We start from the raw sequence: 27,689 nt of genomic DNA, 5'->3' as shown, positions 1-27,689 counted from the left end.
TTCTTTAGAACAGTAGCATTTCATCACTTTTAGTGAGATACATTCATCTGGAGTTAGTGATGCTTGATGCTTTGTTTTACTCCACCATTCGTACCCCTTAGTGTGATACATATTTAGTACAGCAATTGCTGTGGGTCTCAGTGTTTTTAGGCTTTTGATTGGTTCGACTCCTGACCTGTTGCATTGGACACACAAATTTATCTTATTAGTTGTTGTTTTGATAACATTTATCCCTGTATGGACATGACTGAACATACAGGTTTGGCTTTTGATGAGGAAACAGTACAGGCAATACTTGATACACCCAGCATCCTAGATACTCATATTTCACAGACCTTATCCAATGCAGAAGAATGGACTAAACTTCGCAACATCAAAAAACAACAAGTACGTACCATTTTACATGCTGCCATTTTGACAGAATACCTTAGAGGGAATATAGCCCCTCCCGGCCTTATCGTATCCAATACCCCTAGACTATTTCTAGACAACAAAGTTTTTGTTACTAATTGGTCCAAAATAGCCTGGCGCTGTACCAGGGACTGGCTCGTTTTAATAATCACGACAGCCAAAGAAACAGCTGATCTACTAGTCATCGAGATCCAAGCTCTGGAAGCGCAGCTTAAATCAGGCATACAGATCTCAGTATACAAAAAGAAGCTTGATGAGATTACAAAAAATCTGAACGAGATCAAAGACGACCTGGTCAAGTACAAAATCGATAAACTCAAGAAAGATCTCGACCGATTCTCTCTTGAAAAGGTGTATCCGTATATTGCTGACGGTTACCAGGCAGGTCTTAACAAAAAGGGTAATAAGAAAGGCACACGAGGTTGGCGTAGAGATACGGATGAGTGGACCTCCAACTCTGACGAGTGGAGTGACTCCACTGACTCAGACACCGATCAATCTCTTTTTCGTCAACAAAGACGAGGCAGGGGTAGAGGCAGAGGCTATTCTTTTCCCCAGAATCAACAAACACCTTGGTGGCCACCACAACCATGGTCTTTTCCACCCCCTCTTTTTCACCCTGGCCCACCTTACGGTGGCCCGTCTTACCAACCTTTTTTGGGACAGGGCAGAGGACGGAGGGGACACAGGAGAGGCAACAGAGGTCAGACATCGGAGACCCCCAGAGTCAATTGGGACCCGGCGTTGGAACAGAGAATCACGAGGAGCATGGCAGCCTCCACGAGCGAGGTAACAACTTAATTGTTAATTTGAGCAGCAAATCGCTCACGGAATTAGAGATCTGTGTTTTGTCCAAAGGTCTTGGTTTTGTACCTACAAAACTTGGCGATGATTTTATGACCCACAAGGAATTGGCAGAATTTTTTCGCAAAATACGTTTGTGCTTTTTCTTTAGTGATGTAGAGACAGGAACACTTGATGAGAGTTCCAATACCGGACTCCGCAACAAGTCCACTTTCTTGCCCACTTCACAGCAGGTCCCTTCTGAAGTCCTCACGTTCGAAAAAGCGGTCCTGAAGGACTACGAACTGGGCCTTAGCAACACTAAACAAGGTTTTTGTAATCTGTCAAACTCAGAGAGACAATGTGTCTCCAATTTGGGTAACGATCCCCTGATCACGATTAAGCCAGCAGATAAGGGGGGAGCGACCGTTATTTTGGATACAGAGGTCTATCGACAAGAATGCCATAGACAGCTGGAGAACACCACTTTCTATATTCGCATTGCATTAGATCCTACTAGACGATTACAGCAGAAAATCAAGTCATTGGTAGAGGAAGGGAAAGAGGCTGGCTGGATCACGAAAAATGAGGCTGACTTCCTGATCCAAAAAAATCCCAAAATACCAGCCTTTTATGCTCTCCCGAAAATCCACAAGAATCAGCGACCTCCTCCTGGGAGGCCGATAGTATCTGGAATTGGGTCCCTTTTAGAGCCTTTATCGAAATTCGTGGATCACTTTCTTCGACCATTTGTGTCCTTAATGCCATCGTATCTACAGGATACTAAACACGTTTTACAACATCTTGAATCCTTCTCTTTTGATCCCAGTTGTCAACTGATGGCTACATACGATGTGGAAGCGTTTTATACGAATATACCGCAAGATGCCACCTTGGAGACAATACGGGATCTATTAGATAGAAATCCACGTGATGACCAAACACCCAATGACTTTGTTATGCAATGTGCGACATTGGCACTTAAGGAAAACTTTTTCAGTTTTGAAGGAAAACTGTATTGGCAAACAACTGGTACTTCCATGGGGAGTACCTGTGCACCTAGCATGGCCAACCTGTATATGCATAATTTTGAGACTCAACACATCTATCCTCTACATAATCCTTTCCATGATCAACTGAAATTGTGGAAACGCTATATAGATGATATCCTGGTCATCTGGGAAGGTGACCAGGAGTCTCTTGAAGACTTCTCTAGGTGGCTTAACACACGGGATACTAATCTGAGGTTTACTGGTGAACATAACAACTTCTCCATTTCTTTCTTGGACCTCAGACTGTACCCTAAAGATGGGAGGATCCATACTGAGCTATATCAGAAACCTATGGCTCGTAATTCCTTGTTGAGCTTTCATAGCTTTCACCCAAGGGCATTACTTACCAACCTTCCAGTCGGTCAATTTCTTAGACTAAGGAGAAATTGTTCAGAACTGGTTCAGTATTACAAACATGCCAAGAAGTTGACTGAGGAGCTAACTGCCAGACATTATCCGATACAACTGATAAAAAGAGCGGCCAAGAGAGCCCGTAACAATGACAGGGGGGCACTCCTGGAAACATATACCAAACCGAAATCAGACAGATTGGTATGTGTGACAACTTTCAGTAACCTAACTACAAATGTTAAAAGGGCCATTAATAAAAATTGGCACATACTTAACACAGGCAAGCTGACATTGGATTCACCCCTGTTTGCATTGAAACGGAGCAGTAACCTACAGGACCTCATGGTACATACACGACCAAGAACTGTTGTACATCACAACAGCCAGCCAACATTATGGAACACTAATCCTGTGGTTGGTCATTTTCCATGCGGATCCTGCTCTTGCTGTCCCTTTACAAGCCACATAACAGAGTTGGATATTCTACCGGGAAGACCATGGAAATTGAATAACCATACAAACTGTAACACCAGTGGGGTAATATATATGATCAAATGCCCTTGCTCACTGATCTACATTGGAATGACTTGTCGTAAAGTACGACAAAGAATTACTGAGCATCGCAGTACCATTCGATGTAAAAAATCTAACACACGTATGACAAGGCATTACCTTGAGAAGGGTCACACGGAAAACGAACTTCAATGGGTCATCATTGACAAACCTCATTATGATGTGAATATGGGACCTTTGGAACAAGTTCTATTCCGCCGTGAACAACGGTGGGTGTTCCGTCTTAAAAGCCATCTGAGAGGTCTGAATGAAGAAATTCCCTGGTGCTCTGTTTAATTTTCCCCGTAGCACTGTAATCCATCTTTGGATGGCCTATAACACACAAATATGGAATGATGTTTTTCATAGGGTGCATAACGTTATGACTGATCTTCATTGAATCCATGCCAGCATTATGATATAATTTTATCTTTAGCTTTGTGATACATCATATACATTTTGAACTACCACTGTATTCTCTACACACGCTGGTTCGATGTCTTATGGGATATACAGTCCTGAATGTGCATCATGTACCCAATTGTAAATATTGTGTGATTTTGAAGTGGCATCTTGCCTGTATATGGAACTATATGTATGGAGTATTTCCATCTATCTAGCCACCTTACCTGGATGTGTTATGTCGTGGTGGCACAGCCCTCCTCTGGAGTAGAGCTCTTAATTTCCGACGTATATATATTTTTTTAGTACACAGTGGGCACACTAGTCATCCTGAGTGCAACAATTATATGTGTCTATATCTTGAGAGCTAGCGAGGCTGTGGGTATTGCTGTTTCCTGACTGGTGTCCCCTTCTACTGTATTGTATTCCACTGTTTCTAAGGTGACCAAAACTATATCTTCCGCGTTCCCTTATAATTCGTCATGGCATGGCCCCGCTTTCCGTATTATAATGAACCAATTTGATACGGTATTGTGGACAAATAGTACTTTTAGAGTGCCTAGACTGGTTGTGGCAATTTTTAAAGTATAAATCACAGCGTACACTGATACATTTTGACAATGTTTAGCGTTACCTCTAGATCCCCGTACAATACTACATTTCCCATGATTCTGTGTACCCCGGATGTTATTGGTTCTACTTCCGGGTCGACGCACTAACGAAGTTGCAGGGGTGATTTAAAAGCATTGTGAGACGCGCAGCTTCTCCCCAGCGGTTTGGTGCTCCAACAGGACGACACAGTTTAACGGAAGGTATTGGTGTGAGCGAGTGTGGGGAGCCGTTGATGGCTTGTGCGCTGTTGATATTGAGTGATTTTTTGACCTGATTCGTGCAGGCTTCCTACTGACCTAGCCACTATTATTGAACCTATGCCTCATTATTCGAAGGGCTGCTAGCTCGCGTGTAACGCTCTTGATCCCCGCACGTCTTTGAGACTCTTGGGATAGCGGGTGTTTTATTGCATGCGGACGTTTTTAATTCATCTTGCTTGCTGTCCGCTCCATACTCCAACAAGCTACACGTGGCCATGAAGTTACTGTTAGTCACTCGTTTTTTTCTTTGGGACATGTGATTTATAAAGTTCTTACTATCTTTTGTCCTGAATATTGTGTATTGTGCAAATTATAGATTGTGCCAATCATATTGACATTCAATGACAGCAACCTCAATTTATCAGTTTATGTGTCCATTTTTGTGCAACATGTGAGAACCATACTGAACCGGTCTTTTATTTTTCTAGTAATCTGTGCTTTGTAGCATCATTCTACGCAAGGTAGAGGTAAATTAATACTACCCCTAGGTGAGTCCCTATAATACATTGACTTACCTGAATGATGTTTGCTTTTTAATCACGTGTGCAACACATATCACGTGTGTGGTGTTTAATTTGGTGTGTGGAGGTTGACTTTAAGGTTTTAGAAATGATACTGAATTTATCAATTATCTTTTTCTAGTGACACAGTACCGGACTGCAGCTGGTCCTCTTGTCATTTACACCTTACCAATGAGTATGGTCTGTAATTTATTTATTTTGAGTATACGAGCAGAGTGATAATATTGAGAGGTCCTGATGAATGCCGCGAACAATTAAGTCATCTGGCAGAAACATGTCGACCACCAATAACTAGGATATTTTGTCAATCCTAGATCACCTCATTTTAACTCTAGCTGATGGGAACTATTATTAAATTTGACTTTGTTACCCTGTAGCTAGTTTTATTTACACACATTTTGTTTAAATTCACACTCTGCCCCTTACTCCCCCTGCCAACTTTGGTATCCCCATTAAAACACCTCACGCTCCTCTCTTGCCCCTTTTTTGAGAGTTGTAGCCCACACTGTATACCTTGCGGTTACAGTGTGCAAGAGGGGACCCAATGATGAAGCATGTCACCTTCGGGTGAGTGAGGGTTCTCGTCTTTAAAAGATAATATTTCTTTTGCCTCCCTTCCTTACACACACCTATTTTGCTTCTTTAGGACAGTAGCATTTCATCACTTTTAGTGAGATACATTCATCTGGAGTTAGTGATGCTTGATGCTTTGTTTTACTCCACCATTCGTACCCCTTAGTGTGATACACAACCCTGATCAAGCAACAGCCACAATTCCTGGCAGGGTGAACCACAAAAAGTCATTAAATTAGCCTGTGCTTAACCCTGGGTAGGTTGACACAAAAAGCAGTCATGTTTAACTTAGAGGCAACTCGTAAAGTATTTATCCAGCACACAAACAGTAATAAAGTGAGAACACAACACAAAAAAGATCCCAAACTAACTTAGAACATTTGAGTACATTTTAATAAATTATTTGACACCAAAATGACAAACATCCAATCAGTAGCACCCGAATTATACATTTTTAAAGTTTACAAAATAAACTAGCACCTAAAATATCAGAGAGCCAACCGCAGACATCTAGACGTGCGAGACTGAGTCAAAGTTCTAAAAAAAAAAAAAGGCTGCCCGCCATGGAGCGCAAGTCTGATAAATGAAGTGGACCGCGCCCAGTCCACGCTTACCTTCGGAAGACATTTTAAGAAAAATGTTATGAGGAGTTAAAGTTCAGCAGGGAAAGGTTGCAGGCGGTGTCCCAAGAGGGAGCATTGTCATCAGAGAGGTGCTGAAGTAGAGGTGAATATTTCTACGTTCGGACGCAGTCACTTTTAATGGAAGTCTAAAATCTTCAGCAGGATGTGGCAGGGGGCTGTAGCCAAAGACACTTGCAGAAGGTCTGATACCCCTTTTGCAAAGGACCGCTCAACAAGATATGCTGCTGCAGAGAAGAACATGGTGGGTGTAGCGCAAAGTTAGGCTGACCCGACGATGCGCCATGGAGAACCAACAAACAGGTTGGTCTAGGTCTTTCCTCGGTTCCCAGAGTAGTTCTTAGCCCAAAGTTTTCGAAGTCCCAAGTTTTGGCTTTTTGCTATCTGGGCACCTTTAGCACCACAACAAAGGGTCCAGAATTTGTGCAACACAAATTGGCGGTTCAGTACTCACTCAGGCTAGGTCCAGGTACTAGTTCAAGATGGCGGGAGCCCTCTAGGTCTCTGTGGCTCTGAACAGGAGCATCTCAGGATGCAGGCATGGACAGAGGTATTTTAGGAGAGCAATACAGGTGGGGACCTTGAAGTATGTGTGACAACTGGCATGCCTCTCCTCCATGTACCGAAGGAGCACTATTAGGGGCCTTAATATATACCCATTTATGAACACCAAGTAGGTGGTTTAGGTGTGTTTGACATATGTGTGGTAAATATACCAGTTATGTCAGCATTATGGAATAGGTGTGGTTTGTGGTAGTATAATCGATCCTGACAATAGCCACAAGCATTTGGAAATATAAGTGGCAGAAACATGTTGACCCTAAAAGGAAGTAGAGGTAACTAGAGCCCCAAAACTTCCTAACGTGTACTGTTTTTAATCATACCGGCGGGCACCCACATTAAAATGTTATGGCTACCAAGCAGGTATAGTTCAGAAGTAACCCTACCCCCATTAACTACCCTATTCCTTTTTCAAGAGAGTGCTTCCGTGTATCTCGCAGGTTGTTGCACAACCTGCTCCGCAATGGAATGGGAAGGAACTCTATGATGAAGCAAGCCACCAGAGGGTACCCTGGCGGGTGAGTGTTCTTTAAAGCAAAATGATTCTTTTCTCCTTAGGTCGATGGGAGTGTTCTTAGATTGATCCAATTGAGTTGGGCTCTATAGTATGTGCAAAGTTCTGAATAGGAGGCCAGCTAACAAGCCCTTGGAGTCTCTATGGCAGTCCCGATTTCAGGTGAAGACGCAGGGCTCAAACAGCAGGGCTGGCCTCTAAGGGTTTAAAGCAGGCTCTAGGCAGCAAAGTAGTCCTTCCATGTGCAGCAAATTAGTCTTGTGGAAAACACAGCAGGCCACAGCAGCAGATCCAGAAAGGGAACTGAAGAGTGGGGTTGACGGCCCTATTTTTATACCTGGTGCCTTCTTTAAGGTTGAAAGCAGTTTCTAGAGGTTTATCTTGGAAGTGCTTGAAATTTTCTGACTCCCCTGCCCTAGCTCCATGCTGGCTACAGTGACAATTTGAAGGTGACAAGCCATTTGTCTGAAGGCAGAGCACAGCCTATTAAGTTGCAAGAAGGGCTGTACCCAGCTTTGCCCTCCCCCCCCATACAGTCAGCAGATGGCCCATTCAGGCACACATAATCTCTCTATTGTGTGACTATCTCAGAGGAATTCACAAAGTCTGTCAGTTACACCCAATACTGATGTGACGCAGTGGAGGCTGCAGGCACCAAATGGCTAAGGGCTGGAAAAGACCAACTTTCTAAAAGTGTACAAAAAGTGATGGACTGAATGCTTGAATTAATCTCAGTCACTAGTAATTGCTTGGGTCCACATCCCAATTCATTGTTGTTTTGCACGCCATGCCACCTCAGTATATTAGATCCAGCTATATGCAACTCAATCTTAACCCTGCTCCAATGAGAACAGTATAGGTCGAAATGCTAAATCAGGTCCTTCCTGAAACGGAACACAAGCGACTCAGGAATGGTTTTGCCCTAGTAATAAGATTTGCAGCGGGGTAAAGCTTGGTTCCAGTGACACTGTGCGCACGGGACCCATGTCTAGGCATACCCATCCCACTAAGGGTGACATACCAAAGTATACAAACATTGGTGGATGGAATGCTTGAATTAATCTCAGCCACAGGTGTGACATTCTCAAATTTGCAATTTAAAATCCAACTCTACCATTGAAGAGGCTTTTAAATTATAATTACATAGACACCAAACATGAAATGCTATCTATCCTCAATCAAAAGTTAGCACTGATGAAATTTAATAAGGAAAGAGTGTGGCGTAATGGTCAGAGCTGCCGACTTCAGAGCTGGGGATCCAGATTCAAGTCTCAACGTTGGCTCAATATTCTGGGCAAATCACTTAATCTCCCCATGCCTATGGACAGCGCCTAGAGATCATCACGGGTGGTTAGCAGCGCTATACAAATCCAAGTAGTATTATTTTAATAAGGCAACCCTGTGGGATAGATAGGCCTTACAGAGTTTTTCACTACCAGGACATATTAAAGCTCAAAGGTACATGTCCAACCTTTTAATAACAATGCACCATGCTCTGTGGGCTACCTATTGCCTACCTTAGGGGTGACTTTTCAACATCTACATGAAGTAATTACTGGCAATGACCAATGAATTTCAGCTCACATGCTATAACTATGCAGAGAATACATAATCCTTAAACTGAAAAGCCCCAAAGACATTGGGCCCTCCAAAATCTTACGTTGCCTCAAAGCCGTTGATCAGTGGATGACAAGGAGCCATCTCAAACTGAATGCTTCCAAAATGGAAATACTAATATTTGGCGATTGGAAAAGTTATGACCCACTCTGCGCCTGGTCTGATGATCTGGGACCACCTCCTAAAGTATCTAAGGAAGTAAGAAACCTCCAAGCTATCAATGAATGCCCAAGTGGACAAATTAGCAAGATCAAGCTTCTTTACTATGAACACTCTGCAACGCATCACCCCCCACCTGGGATTTCCACACAAGGTCCAGGCTACTATCTCTCTTGTGCTGTCTAAACTTGATTACGCCAATGGCCTCTACCACGGATCATTTCTATCAACCATGAAAAGACTACAACAGATTCAAAACTCTGCTGCCAGACTGCATATAAAACCACAAGCCTGCATCTCCATTGCCTTGAGGGCCCTACATTGATTACCGGTGCCAGAAGATCATTCAAGCTGCTCTGTATCACCCAAAAAGCAATACATGGAACAGGACTAAAATCACCAAATAAATTCAACAAAGAAACCTCTGCTACAGATTGGCACCTTGTCTCAAAATCCCACCATACCAGAAAAAAACAGATGGCACATCCTTCTCTGTTCAAGCAGCCAAACTATGGAACTCATTATCATGTACAAATAGCTTATCTTCAGAAGACTAATCAAGAGTTGGCTTTTTCCTACATAAACACCATACTCAAACACAAATGTGCAGCATATCGCTGTCCATATAAATATTTAATTTTAATATATGGATTTTTCTAGATATGTGTATCTCTTTGTATAAATATATATGATAATTAGGTTTTAAATATATACATATTCTTTAGGTCTGCTGAACAAATGTACATATTACTTATGGATATAACTACTATATATATATATATATATATATATATATGTGGATATAACTACTATATATATATAACTATACTACTAGCCCTGGGGACCCCATCCCCCGGGGCTGGCCCTCTTTGTTGACCCCCCACGGTCCCAGCCGGCTCTCCGCGTCCTGCGGGAGCCGGCATTGCTTTTCCACATGGGGAGCAGCTAACATGCTGCTCCCCATGTGGAAAAGCAATCAGCTTTGCTTCATTGAAGCGAGAGCAGGTTTCCCTGCTCTCGCTTCAATGAAGCAAAGCAGTTTGCAATGACAGGGCGGGAGCCGCGAGGCTCCTGCCCTGTCATTGCAAACTACAGTGTCCCGGAGGTGGGCACCCCGGGACACTGCAGGAGCCGGCCCTGGTGGGTGGTGGTCCCCAGGGCCTATACAAGGCTCCAAGAGGGGAGCTGCGTGGCCCCCATCCACATTTTCAAGTTGCCCCGGGGGGTGGCGGTCCCCGGGGCTGGGGGGGCCTCAGAGCCCCCCACACAAAATATTTTCAAGCCCCTGGGGGTGGTGGTCCCCGGGGCTGGGGGGGCCTGAGAGCCCACCCACCCATTTTAAAGAAGCCCCGGGGGTGGCGGTCCCTGGGGCTGCCGGGGGGCTATGAGCCCCCCCGCCTATACTATGTTAGAGCCTTGGGGGTGGCGGTCCCCGGGGCAGTGGAGGGGGGATTGGGACTCCCCACACCTATTTTTTTATTATGCACCCGGGGGCAAATCAGCATATTCAGTGCGGGCTCCCGCGCTGAATTTTTTTTCTATCTGCAGGATGCGCGCATCCAGCGCGCATCATCCCGTTTTTAAAAAAAACCTATTAAAACATTTTTTTTACCTTTGGGGTCCTTGTGGGACCCCCTGAGCAGGCCTAGGGGGTCAGGGTGTTTCTACCCTGCCCCCTTTTTGCGTTTTGCATCGTTTTCGGGGGTGTTTCTTGTGCCTCGGTTCTACTGAGGCACAAGATGGCTGCCACCACTTCCTGATTCAGAGTGTTGGCAGCCAATTAAAATTCAGCTCGTGCTCGGGAGGGTGCGCGGATCCTCTGAGGCCATAGATATATATGTACTTTTAACTGTAATTGTCTCAGGAACTACTGAACGGATTTACACCATTTAAGCAAAAGGCACGAGTCTGAACTGAGGACTACCTCTTTGCCAAATTTGGTGTAATTCCCCGCTTGACGAATCACCGTGAAACTTTCAGGATAGGAGCAGGCCCGGGCTGGCCAAAAGTTTGGAAAATTTCACGAAGATTCGTCAATCAGCGCCAAAGTTATTCAATATAGAATGTTGCGGATTTCCTATGGAAAATAGGTCCTAACTATATCTACCTACTGGCGACTCCAAGTAGGTAATAGATAATTATATATATATATATATATATATATATATATATATATATATATATATAATTATATTATCAGATGTCTGCCATGCCCAACGCGTTTCGATCCAGTTACTTGGATCTTGTTCAAAGGATATATATATCTAAATATTAAAAACTCTATGCTAAACATGTAAATAGGTCACAGAATAGTTTACATTGGTGGTTCACTGACAGAATATCGACACCTAAAATATCCCCATACCAAAATATTGAGTTTTAAATATCGATGTCAAAAAATATTGACATCCTATATTTATGATGGTAGGTAAAAAATATTGAAAACAAATATTGATGTCATAAATATAGTTGTAGAAAATATCGTTATATATATATATATATATATATATATATATATATATATATATGATGTTTGTCATTTAAATAAAAAAACGAGTGACCTAACCCGCCTGGGAGTGCTGGACAATTATTTCCTGAAAGGAAGGAATATCCTAATTTGAATATAAATATATATGTGGTAGACGCCGGAACACCGCTTACCTGATCAGTACCTGGCTGTCAATGATGGACCGCGACTTCGCAGGGGACGGACTGCCTACTTAGGCAGTGTGCACAGGAGTGTATCGGGAGTTACGGCGGTGGGGTGAAGGACCCAGGACAGTGCTATCCCGCTCATTTCCATATCGAAGCCTTCACGAACTAGGCGGCCATGGGGAAACGGGAGCAGACACCGCCCACTGGGGCAAGTACTTACTCTGATGTCTGCTCGGCTTGGACCTGGACTCCTAGGTTCGGCTCTTCCCGGTGGCATGACGACAGCACTGCCTCAACCAATCACAATGAGGCAGGCAGTTTAAAAGGAGGGCGGGAGAACCGTGAAATTATTTGGCAGCATTTGAGAAAGCTATTGTAGCGAAACGCGTCATGCAAAGCCAATTGGAGAATTAAAAGCACCTTGAACTGAAGTCCTGTGTGTGCTCTGCTTCCTTCGGTTGAGGGGAGAATTGGTGGATGTTTATGGTGCGAGCCACGAGCACTTTAAGAGTACCAACCCCTAAGTGTCCGGCGGTTTTTGTGGCAAAATCTTGGTGTAACTACAGACTTTGTGGTAGACGCCGGAACACCGCTTACCTGATCAGTACCTGGCTGTCAATGATGGACCGCGACTTCGCAGGGGACGGACTGCCTACTTAGGCAGTGTGCACAGGAGTGTATCGGGAGTTACGGCGGTGGGGTGAAGGACCCAGGACAGTGCTATCCCGCTCATTTCCATATCGAAGCCTTCACGAACTAGGCGGCCATGGGGAAACGGGAGCAGACACCGCCCACTGGGGCAAGTACTTACTCTGATGTCTGCTCGGCTTGGACCTGGACTCCTGGGTTCGGCTCTTCCCGGTGGCATGACGACAGCACTGCCTCAACCAATCACAATGAGGCAGGCAGTTTAAAAGGAGGGCGGGAGAACCGTGAAATTATTTGGCAGCATTTGAGAAAGCTATTGTAGCGAAACGCGTCATGCAAAGCCAATTGGAGAATTAAAAGCACCTTGAACTGAAGTCCTGTGTGTGCTCTGCTTCCTTCGGTTGAGGGGAGAATTGGAGGATGTTTATGGTGCGAGCCACGAGCACTTTAAGAGTACCAACCCCTAAGTGTCCGGCGGTTTTTGTGGCAAAATCTTGGTGTAACTACAGACTTTGTGGTAGACGCCGGAACACCGCTTACCTGATCAGTACCTGGCTGTCAATGATGGACCGCGACTTCGCAGGGGACGGACTGCCTACTTAGGCAGTGTGCACAGGAGTGTATCGGGAGTTACGGCGGTGGGGTGAAGGACCCAGGACAGTGCTATCCCGCTCATTTCCATATCGAAGCCTTCACGAACTAGGCGGCCATGGGGAAACGGGAGCAGACACCGCCCACTGGGGCAAGTACTTACTCTGATGTCTGCTCGGCTTGGACCTGGACTCCTGGGTTCGGCTCTTCCCGGTGGCATGACGACAGCACTGCCTCAACCAATCACAATGAGGCAGGCAGTTTAAAAGGAGGGCGGGAGAACCGTGAAATTATTTGGCAGCATTTGAGAAAGCTATTGTAGCGAAACGCGTCATGCAAAGCCAATTGGAGAATTAAAAGCACCTTGAACTGAAGTCCTGTGTGTGCTCTGCTTCCTTCGGTTGAGGGGAGAATTGGTGGATATATATATATATATATATATATATATATATATATATATATATATATATATATATATATATATATATATATATATATATATATATATATATAGTCACAAATCCTTCCGTTCTGAATTTCAAGAACACAGGTACAGACCACAACGTGCTGGTATCATTATCATTGCAGATTTATTGCGGTTTCAATTTGGCATGACGCGTTTCGGTCGTGTTACCACGACCTTGATCACATGACACGCCCAGAACCAATGATAGTTTATATAGAAAGTGACACAGTGGTAAACAAAACCCCTCCTGCAAAATCAACCAATCAATAAAGACAATAAGCACAGAAAACATACTACAGACGTTATAGAGAACAATAATGACACTCAATTGAACAATTCATCTCTAACATTTATACACTATAAATACATGAGTAAAAAGTACTTCGTGATTTAATTGTGCACAAATAAAACCATAGTGGTTAAATATATGTACTCTTAACTGACATGTGCTTTTGGTATTTGATTGTTCTTAAGATATGGTTTAAAGCAGAAGGCATAGAAAAAAAGAGTGAGAAAGATAATAGTGGTAATAGTGATCTTTAAAAAAAATTCTGTTTTTTTTTTTTTTTAAACCTTTGGAAAATTCCGCTCGAGTGAGCTGATACAAAAATATCTCATATGCATGGCCACTATTACTTTCATAGCCAGGCCAAAATTACTCCAAGATTATAACTAATAAAAAAAGAAAAAAAAAGAAGAAAAAGAGAATGAAGAAAAGAAAGAAAGAGAAAGAGACACACCGTAGCGGAAGGCAGTTTGCTCATCTCTGCCATCAAGCCTGGAACAGAATTGGAAGCCAGGGATCTACTCACATTTAACACATAAATACCTTTGTTGTAGCAGATGTATAATGGTTGAAATTCAAATAACATCTAAGTACCAATAATGTCATGGAGATGTATTTAAAGCCCGTTTAAATAGTATATCTGAGCCTCATATAAAAAGCTCAAAGATAATATATATATATATATAAATATTATAATATATTATAAATACTCCAATAATTTATAAAGTGCACAATGCAATAAATAACATCAATCTGTAAAGATTAGAGTAAAATACTTTAAAACCTGGGCTAAAAAATGGTTGGAATAAGTTGAAATTAAAACATCGCATCAACAAATGCTAAAGTGCAAATATACTAGTGCAAAAAAATGCTTAGAGCAGCAATCAACAAACACTGGTCAATAGAACAACTTATATGTCATCCAACGGGACTGATTGACAGGGAACCGCTATATTGTTCAATTATCCAGAATGTCAACAAATGCAAAATAAAACCTCTAAAAAAAACGGAGAATAAAAATAGATAACAGGAGATAGACGTGCAGCACAATCAATCGTCTCCTAACTGCAAAGCCCGAACCAAGGCAAGAACCCAATCTCAACCCTATGATTAAAAATAAGGTAAAAACCGAGGCACGAACAGACCCAGAGAACAACTAACAGACTGGACAATCTAAAATCCTCCAAATAAAAAAAGGGGTACCTTGAGCGGTTAAACAATCATACAGACTCATAAAAGTAGTCATAGGAAATTGTGTAAGTCTTCCCCTGTATTAAGACCATTTGGCATCTTGGTGTCTAATAATACGATGTAGTGAGATTCAAGTTGTCTAAGTCTCTTTTCACAGTTGCCTCCCCTAATCATTTTAAATACTTAATCAATCACAAAATATTTCAGGTCATTGAGATTGTTTTGATGGACCAGTTTGAAATGACGTGCTACAGGGTAGTTAGGATCCGAGTTCACAATTGCACGTAAGTGTTGCAGTATGCGTGCAGATACTTGTAGTTTAGTACTGCCAATATACTTTAACTGGCATGTGCATTCTAACACATATACTGCATATTCGGTTTTACAAGTAAAAAAACCTTTAATGTGAGTAGGAACATCTTCAAAGGCATTAGTGAACTGACAGGTATTAGATCCAAATTTGCAAGCTCTACAAGAGCTACATTTATAAAACCCTGTACGGTTAGACAACCAATTTTTGGTTGCCCCTACCTCAGGACTCGTCTTCACAAGGGCATCCCTCATGGAAGGTGCACGTCTAAAAGTGATTAGTGGTAGGTGAGGCAACATTTGTGACATAGTAATATCAGTTAGTACTATTGGCCAATTCTTGTATATTATCTTCCACACTTGTTTGTCCCGATTGCTGAAGGTGGTTGTTACACGGACCGTCTCTGGTTCATTGGAGGTATAATTACTGTTAATAATCCTTCTATTAGAAGTTTTATTATTCACAGTTTCCAAATAATCCCTACGACTTAATTCATTGGCTTTAGCCAAAGCCACTTTTAAGTCTTTAACTTTATAACCTCGGGCTAAGAATCTGGAGAGGGATTCATTTTGGCAGACCACAAGATCAGTTTCTGAACTACATATACGTCTTATACATAGAAACTCTCCATAAGGTATGCTCTTTAGTAAATGATGAGGGTGCGAACTCTGAGCATGTGATATTGAGTTCCCTGCTGTGTTTTTGCGATGAAGTTTAGTTTGAATTGATTTTTTGTCAATATACAGTTCAATGTCTAGAAACTGAATATTAGTGTCACTGGTCTGGGCAGTAAATTCCAAATTGAGATTGTTATCATTAATGCAGTCAATAAAATCCCTGGCGGAATCCATAGACCCCTTCCTCACAATACAGATATCATCTATAAAGCGCCACCGGGGAACAACCTTTACAACGCAACTTTTACAACGCACTACCGTTACAACGAAACTGTTACAACGCGAGTGCATTGACAACGCAGGACATTACAACGCAAGTCTTTACATCGACTTGCACTAGATGGCGTGCTAACATTAAAAATAGTGTAGTTTACTATCCCAACACCTTCCCTACTGTTACGTGGACTGGAGTTGGAATAGTAAATTACACTTTTTTAATCTTAGCACGCCATCTAGTGCAAGTCGATGTAAAGACTTGCGTTGTAATGTCCTGCGTTGTCAATGCACTCGCGTTGTAAAACTTTCGTTGTAACAGCATGCGTTGTAACAGCATGCGTTGTAACGTCATACATCCGCGCCACCAGCGTATAACATGTGCTTCATACAGCTCCAAATGGGTGCGCCTGAGGGCGTGCTCCTCCCACCAGCCAACATGCAACCATGCATAGCTGGGACAGAAGCACGCCCCCATACCTACACCCCGCAGTTGCTGGAAGTACTCATTGTTAAACATAAAAAAATTATTATGTAAACAAATGCTGATCATCTGTAATAACATAGCATTGTGCTGATGGAATTTGATATCTCTCTTATCAAGATAGATTTTGACTGCTTTAAGGCCATCGCTGTGTTTTATACTCGTATACAGTGAACATACATCCATGACAATGAAAAGATAATCATCTTGCCAAGTAACACTTTGCACTGTAGACAAAAAATGGCCTGTATCTTTGATGAATGATGGTATGTCCTCTACAAATTCATGTAAGAAAAAATCTACGTATTTGGACATTGCTTCACATATACTTTTTGGAGCTGATATGATAGATCTGCCCGGAATTGGTGTTTCTTGTTTGTGGACCTTAGGGATAAAATATAGGACCGCAGTACTAGGAAAGTCTATCTTTAAAAAATGTTATTCATTTTTGTCCAATAAACCATCTCTTCTCCATTGCCCAAGTTCTTTGTGGACTGAATCTTTCAGATGACGTATGTCTTGAGCTGTTGCTTCTTTGTAGCAAGATGCATCATTCAAATGGCGATATGCTTCCTGCAAGTATTGGTCTTTAGGCCATAGAACAATATTGCCACCTTTATCAGCCTAAGTTATGATTATGTCGGCATTGTCTTTCAATTTTTTGATCAGAGCAGAATACTGTCTATCATGGAAAGATCGATTTCTCCTGGTTTTATGTAACCTACGATTCAAGTTTTTTAAGTCATTGATAACACACTCACTGAAGGTATCAATAGCGTCCTTTGGCATAAGGGGGATGAATGTAGAAGTCGGCCGAAACGGACTGGAAGCTGGTACATTACTAATGATACATAGATTAGACAACTGCTGTTGTGTAGATGTTATGAATTCCTCATCAGAATTATCTAATAAAGAATGCATAGTCTTTAAGTTGGATATATCGCTGACTTGAAGTGTAACACTAGGTTTATCAGAGGCTACCATTTTAGCAGCAGTAGTATTGGCTTTACTAAGTTTAAAATGCTTTAATAGTTTACGTTTTCTTATGAATTTGAATATGTCAATCCTAGTTTGAACATATTTGAATTGTGTTGAAGGACAAAAAGATAAACCCAAAGCTAATAACTTAGTTTCTGCTGCAGTTAAGTTCAACGAAGTCATGTTAATTTCAGTGTTATAATTGGCGGCATCATTACCAGCGGTTAATTATTTTTCTTTTGATTCCTCCATCTCCCCCTGTTGTTTCCTGATTTTGCATTTCCGTCTTTCTTTTCTACATTCATTTCGCTGTTTCCGCCTCTCTTGGCCTGAGTGGTTTGCCGCAGCGTCTGCCGGCGATCCTCCACTAAAAAACACAACTATTCTGATGAAGATAAGCTATTTGGTATGGTGCCTTGCCCTGTTTCTGAACCACTGTCGGACCCAGCACTGCTAGTTGCTGAGCTAAATTCTATATCACTGCTGTCCAGATTGCGCACTGACGTAGTACCAACCAGTGGTGCCTTTGCTCCTATGGCTTGCCTTTTAACGGTATCAAATTTTCGTGCAAATGTAAAAATCCTTCCAGATTCGTAGTCTTTTTTATCCCTAGTGAATTTAATTATTTTGCGTTGTTTAATAGTGTCCTCATGTTTTTGAAGTCACAAATCAATTTCCACTCTGCTTTTACTGATAAAGTCCTGTTGTTCATGTTTTGCCAGAATAGCATTCAGAGTCTCAATTTGTTTTAATATTTCCTCTCTATCAATTGCCGCATATTTAATCAATATGGTCACCATATTCATTGAGGCCTCGAGATTGTTAGTCGCCCATTCTTTTAGCATTTGTGGGTTAGGGTTCTCAAAGGAAGGAGCTATTAGTATTCTTAACCCACGTGGCACACGTCCCACTTCCTTATATTTCTCAAGTGACCGTTTTTCCCACCATTTCGTCATCTCGGTACGTAAGAGTTTTTCCAAGTTTTTAAGTAAAGTTTTAATGTCACCAGTATTTTGAGAATCTTTTACATTGCTCCCTCCAGAGGGCTCAACTTGTTCGGGGAGATTGTCAAAGAGTGTATCCGCTACGGCTTCTCGGTTCCGGAGCGCGTCAGCCAAATACGACATTTCGGAAACCGAAAACAAATCTCTAATGCACTTGCGATCTTACGCCCCCAATATTCGGCGGCGTGAATCCAATATAGTTCAGCACAATCCCTGCTACCCGCAAATAACCTTGAGTATATCCAGAGTCCCGACTTACCCCCAAGACGAAATCCAATGGGTCCGCTAGTGTCCTCCGGCTCACCCACGTTTGCCTCCCGGGAAACCGCCGAGACTCTCCAGGCACTCTTCACTCGGCTGCGGGGGGCTGGATCCAAATCAATCCCTTCCGGGTTTACTGACGTATCGCGTCCGCGATGTCGGCTGTACTGAAAGCCAGCCCCACAACACAGGGAGGGTCCGTTAAGGCAAACACAGCCGTAATTTGCCGGAAATAGATGAAAGTCACAAATCCTTCCGTTCTGAATTTCAAGAAATATCGTTATATATATATATATGATGATGTTTGTCATTTAAATAAAAACCGAGAGACCTAACCCGCCTGGGAGTGCTCGACGATTATTTCCTGAAAGGAAGGAATATCCTATTATGAATATATATATATATATATATATATATATATATATATATATATATATATATATATATATATATATATAATAATTTTAAAAAATAGATGTAGTTTACATTTTAACAGATAAACTTAATTTTAAAAAGCTACACATGTTATAATAATATTTATATGTATTTACTTTAAAACAATTAATAAACTATTAATTTTAATTCATTTTATCATTTTAAAATTATATAAAAAAATCAACAAATATATATATATATATATACACACACAAATACCAATAACATAACATCTATTTTAAAAAATTCTAATTATAAATTAAAACATTAAACTATTTAAAAATCTTTAAACTTACATTTCCCACTACAGTCAGTGCAACAGTAGGGAAAGTGTTGGATAGCGGAGGGGTAAACATTACTCTTCCCACTACAGTGAGTGCAACAGTAGGGAAGGAATTCACAAAGTCTCCCCAGTCATGTGATCCAGGGGAGGCTGCAGGAATAAAATGGGTATGGTCAAGAAAATGCCAACTTTCTAAAAGTGCCATTTTTAAAATTGTAATTTAAAATACAACTTTACAATTAAAGATGATTTTCAATTACAATTTCATAGATAACAACCATAAATGCTGATATGTCCTCAATAAAAAGTTAGTACTAATTAAATGTAACAAGGCAACCCAAATGTTTTTCACTACCAGGCCATGTAAATCTCAAACTGACCTGTCCGAGCTTTTAATTACAATGCATCCTGCCCTATGGGCTATCTAGTGCCTATCTTAGGGGTGACATATGCAATAAAATGGGAGATTAAGGCTTGGCAAGGGGGTTAGATTGCCAAGCCGAATTGGCAGTTTAAAACTGCATTCAGGCTTTAAAGGTAGGCCTGAGACATGTTTTAAGAGGTTATTTTAGTGGGTGGCACAATATGTGGTGCAGGCCGACTAGTAGCATTTCATTTACAGGCCCTGGGCATATGATACCACTCCACAAAGGACGTATAGGTAAATTAAATGTGCTTATCAGGTGTAAACCAATTAAACCATGTTTTAGGGAGTGAGCACAAGCACTTTAGCACTGGTTAGCAGTAGTAGAATTCACTGAGTCCCAAGACCAATACAAATGAAATCATTAAAACGTGTAGGGCAGGGGAAGAAAAAAAGTTTGGGAGTGACCCTGTAAATAGGGCCAGGTCCAACAGTACAAAAATAGCTTGTTGGCTGAAATACAATTAATTTTGTCAAAAAGAGTGGTTTTCAGTTGTGACATTTCTGGAACCATTTTTGGATTGACTGTCTATATCTTCCTGGGTTTGGGGATATCCATTTTATTTTTATTTATATTTTAAATTTTGAAATCTGCATTTCTGTCAAATCCTGATATACCTGTTTTTCAAAGAGTCTAAAAAATTGAGGAATACCTGCAAGTTCTTAAATCATTAGGAAGTATTTAAAATACTTTTGGAGCTATTTGTCTCAGGACTTCACACTATGTTTACCGCTCTTCATTAGTATTGGAATATTCAATGCTTGAATTATCTCTGGATAGCAGAGGTTGAGAATGTTTTACTTTAATCTCCAGCATTATTGTTTTGTTCTACTTGTTTTGGTTGGTTACTGCATTTTGACATTGCCTAACAGAAATCTTATGATTTGAAATCGACAGACTGTCCTGCTTCTACAACTCTAGTGTTAACATTTCTACTTGATGCAGTGAGATGATGGTTATAAGATTTGTGCTTCATTGACTTTGTTTGAAATGTAGTATACTCTGGAATCTTTTTTAGATTTACCGTGTACCTAACCATTTATATTTTAGTATATAGCCTTCAAAAACACAATGTTACCCATCTGCAGGCATTATAATACTTTTGTGAGTAATTTATCCGCCAAAAGCCTGGTTTAACATTGAGTGGTGAAAGAAAATCCTCCAGTTTCTGTACCAAATGCTAATTCTAGAAATGTCCTCCTTCATAGGAAGAGTATGGAGAAGAAAATTCAACAATCTTTTTTTGCTATTTAGTATTTCCTCCAGCAATAGGGGTACTTTTAATTACCAACAACTACTAAAATTCAATTAATAATCTTTATTCGATTTTATAGATAGAATCATAAAAGTCAGGTCCTTTAAAAACAAAATGCAAAATTTCAGTACCATAATCATTCATATTTCAGGACTCCCACCAAAAAGCGTACAGGGAAAAGCAAATTGAAGGGGAGTTCAGCAATTGTAAAAAAGTAAGGCTGGCCTAACTTGGTTAAAAGTCAGCGGTAATAAAATTGGGCGCATGAATTTGTGTTGCAGGTTACTGTATTTTGAGCAAAACATAACCACATGTAATGTGTCATTGATCAATGTGTTGTCACAGTTGCAAAGAGGCAGATCTGAGTACCTAAAACAACGACGATTAGAAGGGACCAATGGAGGAAATAAATGTTATCTAAAAAAAGGTCAACAGTCGGCGTTGGTGGCAAGATATATTCCAAGTCAAATATGGCTCCATATTGCTAACTGTTTTCACCAACATCGCGTGTGGCATAGAGTGTTTTGTTAAATCAACAACCTCACACTCTGATATCAGCTTGTCCATAAAAGCGTTTTCAATCAATTTACCGTCAGCACTAGTTATGTTTAAGTTGGTAACAAACATATCTGGCCTCCCTATAGCCAGCAAGCTATGTGCCACATACGCCAGCCAAGGAATCTTTAGGGACTTATCTTATTGCAGGCAATCTTGCAAGATCAATCTACTGAAACGCAGCTCCTCCTTTGTCCAAATTGAGTTCCCAAGCTTTAATGGATCAAGGCAAAGTCGATACCTAATTCCTAAATCCATACCTAATTCTTCATGGACGATTTCATACGGTGTGCTTTGGCAAACTCCTAGGAGACTCCTTAAAAACGTATTCTCAAGTGGCTTGGAGTTGGTGCAACCTGGCAATACCCCTAAATTCCGCTACCATAGCACACTAGGGGGATACATATAGCACTGTAAATCTCCAAAACTGATTGGATATGAGTGCGCCTGAATCGTCGGTAAAAATCCCTAATACCAAATATCGCCCTAGTAAAAGAGAAAACATTCTGACTTATAAGCGAGTGCCAGGTAAGATCAGAATCCAGCTGTATCACAACTACTAAATTTAGCACCTTTATAATTGATAAATCTGAATTATGTGTCCCACGTTTTGCTGAAGAGCTGGCTTGCATTTGTTTTCCCAGTTCACCATATTTATCATCCCTCAATTGAATTTATATCTCACTAAAAAAAACATAGGTTATAGGGCCCTTATAGTTAGGAATTAGCATTTAAAAACCTTAGATATTCACTGAAAAAAACAAAGGCCTTTACAATTATCGAAAAATCACCAGACACGTTTTGTTTATGTGTTTTTTTATGTGTTTATTACTCCGTACCCGCTTTACTTAAAACACACGAGGGCTTATTTACAAGGCCCTAGTGCTACCGGTACATCCCTTTTGCACATATATAAACAGAAGCACCAGTAGCACAAGGGGCTAGTAAATAAACTCTATGGTTTACTGTCTTGTAAATAAACACCATGGTTGCTACAGTAGTTATTACAGTAAACATATAACAACACATTGCTCTATAACATACCTTAAAAACATTGGCAATACCTCTTGCAAAACACTTAGAACGTCCCAAAGGTGATACCTATTGGCTATGCCAATGCTTGTTTAACTACCTGTGATGACACACCCTTATTCAAGCTTTTGAAGCATAATATGATGGGCATAAACCATGCGCTGTGGAGTTCACCAACAACAAATATCATAACATTTCTACAGCTAACTTTTCAGTGCATAATATGTGTGTGGGAAACGTTATGCAGTTCTAAACCACATTGTCAATCATCTCTGGTTGAAAAAAGTAGTGTGCGCAATTTAGGTAAATCTCTTGGACCGCAACATATCATTTCAAAAACAGAACTTAAGCAAAACATACAAGGGCAATCAAAAGCATACAAGGACAATCAAAAGCCTGTCATCTGCTTGTGTCTTGGGGATTTCGCAAACACTCCCTCTGCCACAGAAAAAGATTGAGCAGGAAATGGGTTATCGTATGAAAACAATGCTTGTTTTCATAGGAGAGGCCATTTTTGCAAAGTTTATTTATTTATAAACAAACTTTCTTGTTGATGCTGGCTAGCAACGAGAAGTAGGCTAAAGGCACATCCTCCGATTTGTGTAAGTGGCAGAACATGAAAAAAAAGCTGAAAGAGAAAAGAGTTTGTAATAAGGACAGCGCTCGAGACCCTCACGGGTGAGTAGCGCGCTTCACAATTCCCTAATTGATAAGGACATAGAGCTGACGGAACGCAGGCAAGAGAGTAGTTATCTATAGTGCAGTAGGTGCAGTGATGCCAAAGGAACTGAGGGGTCCACTGCATCTGGATTATAGCGGTTTATTTTATTTTAAAGCTATCATAGAGATGGGACGGGCCCTTGCTGTGATGGCATAAGGTCCCATTGCAGCCATGCTACGTAGCAGGTCAGGGTCAGAGGTTCCTAGTGACGCTCAGATTCACCGCCAGGGATGTCCTCTACAAAGCTGCATGCTGAAAGGCTTTGGGCCTCCTATATATATACAAACACACAATGCAAGCATGCAGTGAATTCGGAGACACCGGTAAGCACGTCTGACGAGACCGCGCACAGGCCGCTTAGAATAACGTCGGGACGCAGTGGGCGAAAAAGGGATTAGAACCGCCGCAGCAGACACCCCATGGCTCATCTCCATATCTTTTGGCTGCGCAGAGCATTTATGTTGCGAGGATCCCGTTACGGGTTTATTGTCCATGGAAAGAATGCGCGGGCTATTTTCTGCCATTTAATGACAGGAAACGGCCCGGGGAGAGAGTGGTCTTTTGGGAGCGTGAGGGGGAGGGGCGGAAAGCCGTGCTAAGAGAATATCCCAGGACTCGGACTTACCATCCACCAGGACGTTGCACGCGCACTCCGCCTTTCCAGCGCCGTTGACCGCTATGCACGTGTACACGCCCTCGTCCTCGGGGAAGGCCTTCTCAATGACGAGGGAGCACAGGGTATCTGTGAGGGGAAATGGAAGCAGGTGAACAGGTCAAACAAAACCATAGCAGAGGCACAATGACGCTTCTCAACAAAGAACAATGCAATTAAGGGTTTCTATAGTGCAGAGAGCGTTAAGTGGGACGGGTCTCTCCGGGTCTAAGACCTGGTTGGTATTAAAACTGACTTTGAAGCAGGTCCCAATCACGCCTTATGCTACTTTATAAAATAAACAATATCTCAACAATGACATTCTAAACCATTAAGGTAATCAATGTTAGTGAGGTAGCCGTTTACATTTCACGTTTTACTTCATTTTCTCACATAAGTGCGTTTGCTTGTTGTAAGATGCCGTTTTTCTATATTTCTTTTCTTTACGTATATTAATATTGCATTGTGCATACTGGGTTGCCTGTAGGTGTCTGAGATCAGATTGTTGGTGGGAGTTTATGAAGGGCGATGATCAAGAGAACTGGGTTTGAGGCTGAAAGCTGTGCGAGGTTCTCCCAGTGCCTGTCCGTGGATCATAAATGTGTACAAAACACAAGCTCATCCGATCCATGGCCGCTCTGCAGAGTGCACAGATCAATGGTGAAAGGTGCCTTTTATACATGTGATTCTATGCTAAAGTGTGTGAAAGAGGTAAAAAGCTGTATTGTAAGGGTGAAATTAAAAGGAAATGAATGAAGTGCTTAATGGTGAACGTGTGTGGTGGATGGCGAGAGACATGGCATGCAAGGTATGCACAGACGAGAGTGAGAATAGGGTGGGGAACAGGAAGGAAATGAAGTGTGAAATACGCAGATGGAGGATTTCAGAAAAAAAAGTGGTGGAAAAAGGGTGAACACGTCTAACAGAATGTCTGCAGAGGAACGTGATGTGAAGGGGAGAACTGAAGTGATGCGACAGGCCAGTTTTGGTTCCTAGTCCGGCCCTGCTGCAGACCACAACCCATCCCACAGTCCGCAGTAATGTTCAATTCACAATCTTAGATTTTCAAAATTCAAATATTTTCAGCACTACTTTTTTGCAATAATATCATTGTCACTGATTTATCAGATACTAATAACAAGCACTGGCCACGTCAATAGGTCTGGCTTGTTTTGGGTATGTGTCTAATAGCGTGATGTGTCTAGATGCAATTACTCTCCCAGAGAGGCACTCAAGTGCTAGTCAGGTGGCATGCTGTGTAAAGCACAGCATTTTATTTTACAGGTTTTAAACCACACTTAATTACATGGGCCAAACTTCTTGGAAAGGACTCATAGTTAAGCTTCTTTGGCCATGCCGGTTTTAGAGAACCCAACCCCCTACCCCTTTTCACACCACTTAAAGCCCTGATAGTATGAGGCACACATGGAATTGTCTCTGGTCAATAAAATTAGAGCTGTTTTTACTTTCAAACTCTATTTGTTGTGCTTAATTACATCTTGTCGACCTCGGGCAGAAAATGCCTGATTAATTAATTACTAATTCAACACTAATCCTTTATGGGTTCCGGAGTAGCGTGCTATTTGCCAAAAAAGTGCTTCAACACCCCATCAGGGGTAACAAGCACTACATAAAGGTAAACCTTTTTCCCTCTTCTATTTCTCCGCTATCCTTCTGAACCCAAATAACCGACTAACCGATCCACCACTCAAATTACTTTCATATTTCACCATACTAATTCAACACTAATCCTTTATGGGTTCCGGGGTAGCACGCTACTCGACGAAAAAGCGCTTCAGTGCCTCGTCAGGGGTAGTAAGCACTATATAAATGCAATTACAATACAATACAATTTCTAGACTGGAACGCGAGATTTGCTGTATACACATGGGCTTCTTTCCGGGACTTTACTTGACTCTTACATGAAATACGCTGCCACCTCTGTTTAAAAGAGCAGGTTATTTCAGCCTGCCCTTAACACAATGGTGTACCATTTCAGAGCCAGCTTTAGGGCAGTGAGACCGGTGCCACTGCACTGGGTACCACGCTCAAGGGGGGGCGGGGGGGGGCTGTATTTTTAAATGTCTGGAGTTAAAATGCACCTGCTCCAAAGTTCCTTGGCCACTCAGCAATTTTCAAGCAATAATGGCAAGATACCTCTGGTGATTCATGTACCTGTTGGAGAGAGATCACAGTTTTTCCTAATCACAGTCTTAACTCACCATAAAGTAGCCCTGAAGGTTAATGTGCCTGGTGCAAAACAAGAGTTCCATGCAGATCACAGATTTGTTTTATTTATGTCGATAGCGCAGTGGTTTACTGCTTTCATCACAGAGATCCCTTAGTTACTTGCACAGCATGCGCAAGCCTACCTGCCTCTCACTGCACGCATGTACACTCCACAGGGGTGCTATCTGCACCTGCACCATCCAGTGGGGAGCTCCTGAGGTATGCACAATCAGTGTCATATCGCACAATGATGGAGCCAGGGTTGGATTGGGATCATAAATAGGCCCAGGCACCCTAAAGAAAAGTGGCCCACATTTGCGCATTGTGCCTTTTCGCAAAACACTTTTTCTGTGTTTGAAGTATTAGGAAAAAGAGGGGGGGGGGGTGTAAAAGAGGCATGTTTTCTTAACTTTACTGAGAAAGAAAATGCAAATGCTGCCAGAACTCTTTGTGCTCTGATTGATCCCAAATAGTGAACTACACCTGAATATAAGTGAGGCCACTTCGGCTCAGTCCCCTTCTCCCTGCTCAATCTGCATACATTAATGGACGGCCCAGCAAGAGACTGGGAATCATACCTCCGCCCCGTTGGTTAAAGGGGAGACAGTAGAGGCCCAATATGCCACTGGACCGCTAGAGGCATCTGACACAACCCAAATCGGCCACCATGCTACCCAAAACAGCGGGCGACAGCAGCAGCCAAGATTCCGGCCCATTGCCCGCCTTACCACTCCAAACCTGGATGGAGCCCTCATACACAATGTAACAAGGGGTCCTGAGTATCTTATATCTCACAGATATCAATTGGCCCCGGGCTGAATGGAGCCCCCTGTGAAGGGTTTGGGATACTCTGGCGCCGCACGGGCCTGCATTATGCTTCTATCTTGAAGTCCTTCCATGACACGTCACAAAGGGGATCTTCCGAGAGCAGTTCCTTAATGGTGTGCCAAAATTAGCTCATACCATGCCAGCTTATTCCACCTGTGCACCTGCATCCATAATCTGACACACACAATACGAAAAATATTGTGCTGGTGAAAAATCTGCACTGAAACTGGTTATTAGACAATGGAAGTGCACTGGCTTCTCTATTATGGAAGTGTCTCACAAGTAAAAAAAGAGGTGCAAACGCCTGCAGCAGTCCCAGGGAATGCATGAAACTTTTTGTTCATAGTATGCCTGGTACCACAGTAAAGAGGCATGAATAGCCCTGATGAGCTCATGACAAAGTATTTTAACACAAAACATTGGTGGGTTTTTCTGAAAGGTATAGCAACAAGCCACTTAAGTGTCCCTTCATCATTACCCGCAACGTGGGCGGTGTCCTTG

General features: G+C 41.9%; 1 protein-coding gene across 3 annotated transcripts in view; it reads right to left on the bottom strand.

Annotated features, from left to right (window-relative positions):
- MYLK (myosin light chain kinase) overlaps positions 1 to 27,689 on the bottom strand; it is a 1,478,514-nt gene that overhangs the window by 382,208 nt on the left and 1,068,617 nt on the right. For all 3 annotated transcript variants that reach the window (XM_085647312.1, XM_085647311.1, XM_085647313.1), the window contains one exon: positions 24,105 to 24,221. In XM_085647312.1, the coding sequence (XP_085503438.1) occupies positions 24,105 to 24,221 (117 nt within the window). The remainder of the gene's footprint in view (positions 1 to 24,104; positions 24,222 to 27,689) is intronic.

This window comes from Triturus cristatus, chromosome 3_2 (assembly GCF_964204655.1).
Source record: "Triturus cristatus chromosome 3_2, aTriCri1.1, whole genome shotgun sequence".
Lineage (NCBI taxonomy): Eukaryota > Metazoa > Chordata > Amphibia > Caudata > Salamandridae > Triturus > Triturus cristatus.
Note: the sequence above shows the minus strand (reverse complement) of the source record. Positions and strands in the feature narration are given on the sequence as shown.